Source organism: Pristiophorus japonicus, chromosome 10, assembly GCF_044704955.1.
Source record: "Pristiophorus japonicus isolate sPriJap1 chromosome 10, sPriJap1.hap1, whole genome shotgun sequence".
In the NCBI taxonomy this organism is placed as follows: domain Eukaryota; kingdom Metazoa; phylum Chordata; class Chondrichthyes; family Pristiophoridae; genus Pristiophorus; species Pristiophorus japonicus.
Window position 1 is genome coordinate 47844616 of NC_091986.1, and position 9517 is coordinate 47854132.

Sequence of the window (9517 nt, forward strand, 5' to 3'; positions counted from 1 at the left end):
AAACATATAAAGTTCTGACGGGATTGGACATGTTAGAGGCAGGAAGAATGTTCCCATTGCTGGGGAGTTCCAGAACCAGGGGTTACAGTCTAAGAATAAGGGGTTGGCCATTTAGGACCAATATGAGGAGAAACTTCTTCACTCAGAGTGGTTAACCTGTGGAATTCTCTACCGCAGAAAGTTGTTGAGGCCAGTTCGTTTATATTCAAAAGGGAGTTAGATATGGCCCTTATGGCTAAAGGGATCAAGGGGTATGGAGAGAAAGCAGGAAAGGGGTACTGAAGTTGAATGATCAGCCATGATCTTATTGAATGATGGTGCAGGCTCGAAGGGACGGATGGTCTACTCCGGCATCTAATTTCTATGTTTCAATTTCTAGAAGGTTCACTAAACCATCAGTCATTGCCTTGGGACATAAGCCAATTATAGTGGCCATTGCTGTCTTGACTAATTCACTATAGAAAAGGATTGGGAGGCGGCGGCTATGTTTTTCATCGTGAAGTTTTATGTCAGTTATAAAAGGACATTTAAAAGATGTAGGCTACACTATGTCAGCCATTATTCCTGGCTTCTATATTTATACAGCATTGAGCTGCAAGGCGGCTTATTGATAATCAAGGAAACAATCTGTGAAATAATACACGAAAATATCCTTTGAAGTTGAATTGTTTAAAAATGCTGCGACACACCGCGCCGACACAACATAAGATATGGAGGTACAAGAGAAAGGTGCAACACAAGATTCACAAGGATGACACCAGCATATACTTCTAAGGAAGGACTGAACAGGCTGGTGCTCTTTTCTTTAGAAAAGAGGAGGCCAAGGGGTGACCTAATAGAGTTTTAAAATTATAAAAGGGGTTTGATAGGGTAGATGTAGAGAAGTTGATTCCACTTGTGAGAGAGACCAACAATAGGGGCCATAAATATAAGAGATAGTCACTAATAAATCCAAATCCAATAGGGAATTCAGGAGGAACTTCTTTACCCAAAGAGTGGCGAGAATGTGGAACTCACTATCAAGGGGAGTGGTTCAGGCAAATAGCATTGATGCATTTAAGGTGAAAACTTGATAAACAGATGAGGAAGAAAGGAATAGAAGGATATGCTGATAGGGCGAGGTGAAGTATGGTGGGAGGAGACTCGTGTGGAGCATAAATACCGGCACGGACCATTTGGGTCGAATGGCCTGTTTCTGTGCTGCAAAATCTATGTCATCCCTTTAGAGTCTAAGCAGGCAAAATGAATGTGGTGAGTTCTGTAGAAAAATTTGAAGTTACTCAAATAATCACAAGGAGTATAAATATTGGGAAAGAAATCATACCTTATCAAGCTTGCGGGATCGAATAGCGTGGGCAGCCCTGTGGTACTGGGCTGTGAGGTAAAGGCACTGGGACAGCCAGTAGATATCCTGGGGCTCCTCTACAACACAAAACAAGAGAGTTATCAACACTTAAATATGCCAACGCTGCAACTGAGCAACAAAACGGAGGCTGCCCAACACACACGGACAGCACACAGCGAACAATCTGTGGAGACGTAAATTCAGTGCTCCCAGCAGCGACTGCGCTCGAAGGAAGAACAGCTCGCAGAATATTCGCAACTGTGTTGCATAGAAACACAGAAAATAGTTTCCATTTTGTGACTAAATGGGCGATATCTGGGCGTTATATATCATTTCAGCATTAAAATGGACGTTAAGTTGTCGTTATGCATGCAAACAAAGTGGAAAATCTAGCCCTATATCCCTTTGCAGATTTTTTGTGGCGTCCTCACAATTTGCTTTCTTCCTCCTCTTAGATAAATAGAAACATAGAAAATAGGTGCAGGAGCAGGCCAATCGGCCCTTCGAGCCTGCACCATCATTCAATATGATCATGGCTGATCATGCAACTTCAGTAGCCCACTCCTGCCTTCTCTCCATACCCCCTGATCCCTTTAGCCATAAGGTACACATCTAACTCCTTTTTGAATATATCCAACGAACTGGCCTCATCAACTTTCTGTGGTAGAGAATTCCACAGGTTCACAATTCTCTGGGTGAAGAAGTTTCTCCTCATCTCAGTCCTAGATGGCTTACCCCTTATCCTTAGACTGTGACCCCTGGTTCTGGACTTCCCCAACATCGGGGACATTCTTCCTGCATCGAACTTATCCAATCCCGTCAGAATTTTATATGCTTCGATGAGATCCCCTCTCATTCTTCTAAATTCCAGTGAATATAAGCCTAGTCAATCCAGTCTTTCTTCATATGTCAGTCCTGCCATCCCGGGAATCACCTTCGCTGCACTCCCTCAATAGCAAGAATGTCCTTCCTCAGATTAGGAGACCAAAACTGCACACAATACTCAAGGTGTGGCCTCACCAAGGCCCTGTACAACTGCAGCGAGACCTCACTGCTCCTATATTCAAATCCTCTCGCTATGAAGGCCAACATACCATTTGCTTTCTTTACTACCTGCTGTACCTGCATGCCTACTTTCAATGACTGATGTACCATGACACCCAGGTCTCGTTGCACCTCCCCTTTTACTAATCTGTCACCATTCAGATAATAGTCTGCCTTCCTGATTTTGCCACCAAAGTGGATAACCTCACATTTATCTACATTATACTACATCTGCCATGCATTTGCCCACTCATCCAATCTGTCCAAGTCACCCTGCAGCCTCTTAGCATCCTCCTCACAACTCACACTGCCACCCAGCTTAGTGTCATCTGTAAACTTGGAGATATTACATTCAATTCCTTCTTCTAAAATCATTAATATATATCGTAAATAGCTGGGGTCCCAGCATTGAACCTTGCAGTATGCCACAAGTCACTGCCTGTCATTCTGAAAAGGACCCGTTTATTCCCACTCTTTGCTTCCTGTCTGCCAACCAGTTCTCTATCCACGTCAATACATTACCCCCAATACCACGTGCCTTAATTTTGCACACCAATCTCTTGTGTGGGACCTTGTCAAAAGTCTTTTGAAAGACCAAATGCACCACATCCACTGGTTCTCCCTTATCCACTCTACTATTTATACATCCTCAAAAAATTCTACAAGATTTGTCAAGCATGATTTCCCTTTCATAAATCCATGTTGACTTGGACCAATCCTATCACTGCTTTCCAAATGCGCTGCTACTCGATCTTTAATAACTGATTCCAGCATTTTCCCCACCACCGATGTCAGGCTGACCGGTCTAAAATTCCGTGTTTTCTCTCTCCCTCCTTTTTTAAAAACTGGGGTTACATTAGCTACCCTCCAGTCCATAGGAACTGACCAGAATCCATGGAATGTTGGAAAACCACCGCCAATGCATCTACTATTTCGAGGGCCACTTCCTTAAGTACTCTGGGATGCAGACGATCTGGCCCTCGGGATTTATCTGCCTTCAATCCTATCAATTTCCCTAACACCATTTCCTGACGAATAAGGATTTCCCTCAGTTCCTCCTTCTCACTAGACCCTCGGTCCTCTAGTATTCTCGGGAGTTTATTTGTGTCTTCCTTAGTGAAGACAGAACCAAAGTATTTGTTCAACTGGTCTGCCATTTCCTTGTTCGCCATTATTAATTCACCTGATTCTGACTGTATATTTTCCTCTTCACATATCTATAGAAGCTTTTGCAGTCAGTTTTTATGTTCCCTGCAAGCTTACTCTCATACTCTATTTTCCCCCTCCTAATTAAACCATTAGTCCTCTTCTGCTGAATTCTAAATTTCTCCCAATCCCCAGGTTTGCTGCATTTTCTGGCCAATTTATATGTCTCTTCCTTAGATTTAACACTATCCCTAATTTCCCTTGTTAGCCACGGTTGAGCCAGCTTCCCCGTTTTATTTGTTGCAACACTACCTGTGAGCACACAGCTCTCCCTGCTGAATTTACTCAGTATATCTGATCAGATTTGCTCTCCAGCCCATCTTACTATCCCAGCCAAGATTACTGTCATTAACAATGCTTTCATTTATAAAACACAGATTATTTGAAAATTTAAGATTAGTTCCAGAATTCAAGGCAGTTATAAAAGATTCATTCGCGATTAGTATAATAGATTGTATAGATCCACACGAGTGTTTACACAATGCTCTCTCAATGGCCAGCGGTGCAGTTAATCCGTTCAATTCCCACATTCAATCCTCCTGCCCATTTTGCATGCCACGGCAATGAGAGCAGAATGACAACAATTGGAGCACAGAGTGACAATAAAGTAATTATAAAAAAAATGTAATAGGGAAAAATGCTGTTTAGAATAATAGTTTGAAAAGTACAGAAATATAGAGGGAAAGCCATTTTTACAGAGCAGCTTGCTGAGTGAACGGATCATTAGCCACCACAAGAACATAACAAATAGAAGCGGGATTAAGTCATATGGCCCCTCAAGCCTGCTCCGCCATTTAATACGATCATGGCTGACCCGATCATGGACTTGGGTCCACTTCCCTGCCCGCTCCCCATAACCCCTTATCGGTTAAGAAACTGTCCATTTGTGTCTTAAATTTATTCTATGTCCCTGCATCCACAGCTCTCTGAGGCAGCGAATTCCACAGATATACAACCCTCAGTGAAGAAATTTCTCCTCATCTCAGTTTTAAATGGGTGACCCCTTATTCCAAGATTACGCCCCCTAGTTTTAGTCTCCATCAGTGGAAACATCCTCTCTGCATCCACCTTATCAAGCCCCCTCAATCTTATACGTTTCGATAAGATCACCTCTCATTCTTCTGAATTCTAATGAGTAGAGGCCCAACCTACTTGACCTTTCCTCATAAGTCAAGCCCCATAAGTCAATCTCTGGAATCAACCTAGTGAACCTTCTCTGAACTGCCTCCAGAGTATAGTATATCCTTTCTTAAATATGGAAAGCAAAACTGCACGCAGTATTCCAGATGTGACCTCACCAATACCTTATATAGCTGTAGCAAGACTGCTTTCATGCTCCATCCCCTTTACAATAAAGGCCAAGATTGTATTTACCTTCCTGATCACTTGCTGTACCTGCATACTAACCTTTTGTGTTTCATGCACAAGTACCCCCAGGTCCCGCTGTACTGCGGCACTTTGCAATCTTTCTCCATTTAAATAATAACTTGTTCTTTGATTTTTTTTCTGCCAAAGTGCATGACCTCACACTTTCCAACATTATACTCCACCTGCCAAATTCTTGCAAGGGGAAATTTCAGTCTCCCTGGGTCAAACTTGATCGTTTGGTTATCAGCTCACATATCACAATACTAAAACAGCTTGGAAGATATAGTAATAACATTATTTAAATTGAGTAGGACAGGTTAAGTGGGTGGGCAAGAACATGGCAGATGAAATATAATATGGAATATGAAGTGGAGAAATGTGAAGTTATCCACTTTGGTAAGATTAATAGAAAAGTAGAATAGTTTTTAAATGGAGAGAGTTGGGAAATGTTCATATTCAGAGGGATCCGTGCGTCCTTGTACACAAATTACTTGAAGTTAACATGCAGGTCCAGCAAGCAATTAGGAAAACAAATGGTGTATTAGTCTTTATGACAAAAGGATTGGAGTATAAGAGTAAAGAAGTCTTACTGCAATTATATATGGCCCTGGTGAGACCATACCTGGAGTATTGTGTACAGTTTTGGTCTCCTTACACAAGAAAGGATATACTTGCCTTAGAGAGAGTTCAACGAAGGTTACCAGACTGATTCCTGGGATGGGGGGATTATCCTATGAGGAGAGATTGAGTAGACTAGGCCTATATTCTCTAGAGATTAGAATGGGAGGTGATCTCATTGAAACATACAAAATTCTTACAAGGTTTGACCGGGTAGATGCAAGCAGGATGTTTCCCATGGCTGGAGAGTCGAGGGCCCGGGGTCACAATCTCAGAATAAGGGGTCAGCCATTTAGGACTGAGATGAGGTGAAATTCTGACTGTTTGGAATTCTCTACCCGAGAATGCTGTGGATGCTCAGTCATTGAGTATATTCAAGAAAGAGGTTGGTAGATTTTTGGATATAAAGGGATCATCATCGTAGGCAATTCCTCGGAATCGAGGAAGACTTGCTTCCACTCTTAACATGAGTTCTTATGTGGCTGAACAGTCCAATACAAGAACCACAGTTCCTGTCACAGGTGGGACAGACAGTGGTTGAGGGAAGGGGTGGGTGGGACAGGTTTACCGAACGCTCTTTCCGCTGCCTGCACTTGATTTCTGCATGTTCTCAGCAATGAGACTCGAGGTGTTCAGTGCGCTCCCGGTTGCACTTCCTCCACTTAGAGCAGTCTTTAGCCCAGGTGTCAGCAGGGATGACACATTTTATCAGGGAGGCTTTGAGGGTGTCCTTGTAATGTTTCCGCTGCCCACCGTTGGCTCATTTTCCATGAAGGAGTTCAGAGTAGAGTGCTTGCTTTGGGAGTCTCGTGTCTGGCATGCGAGCAATGTGGCCTGTCCAGCGGAGCTGATCAAGTGTGATCAGTGTTTCAATGCTGGGGATGTTGGCCTGGTCGAGGACCCTAATGTCGGTGCGTCTGTCCTCCCAGGAGATTTGTAGAATCTTGTGGAGACATCGCTGGTGGTGTTTCTCCAGCGACTTGAGGTGTCTACTGTACATGGTCCATGTCTCTGAGCCATACAGGAGGGCTGGTATTACTACAGCCCTGTAGACCATGAGCTTGGTGACAGTGTTGAGGGCCTGGTCTTCAAACACTCTTTTCCTCAGGCGGCCAAAGACTGCACTGGCGCACTGGAGGCGGTGTTGGATATGGGGATAGTGAAGGAAAGTGGAGTTGAGGTGGAAGATTAGCCATGATCTTACTGAATGTCGGAGCGGGCTCGAGAGGCCAAATAGCCTACTCCTGCTCCTATTTCTTATGTTCTATATTACTGTGCTATGAACTTCACAATTAAAACTAGCATTTCAAATACCATTAGAAATTAAAATCTAAAATGTTAAACTTTATTTCTGTTCCCTCTCCTCTTTCCTCATTCTATTTTTATTATTTTAAACTTTACTGTTACTTCGTTTCAAACTGATATAACAGAGTCTACACTTCACTGAACAGATATTCACAGAAGCACAAGGAGAACAGTTAGCATTTCTATCAGCTCTCGGTAACAGAACTATCAGAACGCAAATCTAGAGTAGAGATACAATTTCACCAGTTGATACATCTTCACATTATCTAAATTTTTTGAAAAAGGTGCATGGACAGAAACAGAGTCCGCAGGGGCCCGGCCACGACAGGTACGATGGTCAATGCTGGACGACCAAAAGGGACAACCAGTCGCAACATAGACCTCCAGGTGAAGCGGAAGACCAGGCCAGTGGCTATACTCACAAACTGGTCAGGGTCAGGTTAAGCCAACTTGAAAATTCAAGTAATAAAAATGAGCTCACCGCGGGATAGTGAAGCAACTTTGTCCGCCCAGAAAAGAGCACTCTGATACTGTTGCTGCAAGGAGAAAAAAATAGTAAAAGCATTGTTACCCTTTGCATAAAAATAAAAGAACTTCCATTTCTATAGCGCCTTTCACAACTTCAGAATGTCTCAAAGCACTTTACAGCAAATTAAGTACTTTTGAAGTGTAGTCACTGGTGCAATGTAGGAACACAGCAGCCAATTTGCACACAGGAAGCTCCCAAAAATAGCAATGTGATAATGACCAGATCATGTTTTAGTGATATTGGTTGAGGGATCCCAGGAAATCAGGGATAACACCCCTGCTCCTCTTCAAAATTGTGCCATGGGATCTTTTACTTCCACCTGAGGGGGCAGATGGGGACTCGGTTTAACGTCTTCTCTGAAAGACGGCACCTCCAACAGTGTGTCGCTCCCTCAGTACGGTACCTCCGACAGTGCAGCGTTCCCTCAGGACTACTCCTCTGACAGTGCAGCGCTCCCAACACAATCCCTCTGACAGGGCAGAGATCCTTCAGTATTGCCCCTCCGACAGTGCAGCGCTCCCTCAGTACTGCACTGAGTGTCAGCCTATATTTTGCTCTCAAGTCTCTGGAGTGGGACTTCAACCCACGACCTTGTGACTCAGTGGCACAGCTGACGCAATACAGTCTGTCAGCCGTCACTCAGTGGGCAGCACTCTCGCCTTTCAGTCAGAAGGTTGTGGGTTCGTCCCACTCCAGGGACTTGAGCACAAAAATCCAGGCTGACACTCGAGTGCAGTACTGAGGGAGCGCTGCACTGTCGGAGGGGCAGTACTGAGGGAGCGCTGCACTGTCGGAGGGGCGGTACTGAGGGAGCGTCGCACTGTCGGAGGGGCGGTACTGAGGGAGCGCTGCACTGTCGGAGGGGCGGTACTGAGGGAGCGCTGCACTGTCGGAGGGGCGGTACTGAGGGAGCGCTGCACTGTCGGAGGGGCAGTACTGAGAGAGCACCGCACTGTCGGAGGGGCGGTACTGAGGGAGCGCCGCACTGTCGGAGGGGCGGTACTGAGGGAGCGCCGCACTGTCGGAGGGGCAGTACTGAGGGAGTGTCGGAGGGGCGGTACTGAGGGAGCGCCGCACTGTCGGAGGGGCGGTACTGAGGGAGCGCCGCACTGTCGGAGGGGCGGTACTGAGGGAGCGCCGCACTGTCGGAGGGGCGGTACTGAGGGAGCGCCGCACTGTCGGAGGGGCAGTACTGAGGGAGCGCCGCACTGTCGGAGGGGCAGTACTGAGGGAGTGTCGGAGGGGCGGTACTGAGGGAGCGCCGCACTGTCGGAGGGGCGGTACTGAGGGAGCGCCGCACTGTCGGAGGGGCAGTACTGAGGGAGTGTCGGAGGGGCGGTACTGAGGGAGCGCTGCACTGTCGGAGGGGCGGTACTGAGGGAGAGCTGGAAGGGATGCGAGGGTTTCTCACCTGATCCAGGTAGAGTCGGACCCGCCGCCGAAGCCGCTCCGTTTTCTGTTTTTGGCTCATTGTCTCCACGCCAATCCAGCCACTTCCGGGCGTCCGTCTCACAATCTCATCCCCAGGAGCGCCGCGGCCCGGACAAACGGTCCTACCCTGCCGGCAGCGGGACCTCTGCAGACGCAGCACTGCGGGGCAGCGCTCATTGTGAAGCTCTGAGAGACCGCAGCAGTGATTGACTTCTGCAAAAGTTTAGGTATAAACCGATCTGATTGACAGCAGCAGTGGTCACAGCACTTCCCCTAAAACAAATCCAAATTAACACTATTGCTGGTAGTTAAGCAGGGCTGGCTGCTGGGGGATGTACATGGGCAAGAGGTGAACAAGAGATTTGGCAGCTTAATTGAATTTGATCTTTCCTTTCATGTGTACAGACATAAAGAGCCTCCTGCAATCTGCGTTGGGTGGAGGCTCGTGTGGAGCATAAGCACCAGCATGGGCCAAATGGCCTGTTTCTGTGGTCTACATTCTATGTAATTGTATATACTTAGCAACTGTACTTTATTCATAGAGGGCTGGGGCTGTGTTTACTTCAGTTGATTACCACTCTTAACTAGACATTGTCACTCCTAATGAATTAATGCCACTCTTGGCGTCCAGAGCAGCATAGAGGCCTGAACCCCAGAAGTAAGGGGAAAAC

At 45.9% G+C, this 9517-nt stretch overlaps 1 protein-coding gene across 1 annotated transcript in view; it reads right to left on the reverse strand.

Annotated features, from left to right (window-relative positions):
• Nucleotides 1–8940, reverse strand: part of cdc16 (cell division cycle 16 homolog (S. cerevisiae)) — a 76849-nt gene extending 67909 nt beyond the window's left edge. The window contains exons 1-3 of the mRNA XM_070891792.1: nucleotides 8827–8940; nucleotides 7368–7422; nucleotides 1325–1422 (exon numbers count right to left, since the gene is read on the reverse strand). Of these exons, the coding sequence (XP_070747893.1) occupies nucleotides 1325–1422; nucleotides 7368–7422; nucleotides 8827–8886 (213 nt within the window). The 5' untranslated portion in view covers nucleotides 8887–8940. The remainder of the gene's footprint in view (nucleotides 1–1324; nucleotides 1423–7367; nucleotides 7423–8826) is intronic.
• Between the last annotated feature and the right edge of the window lie 577 nt (nucleotides 8941–9517).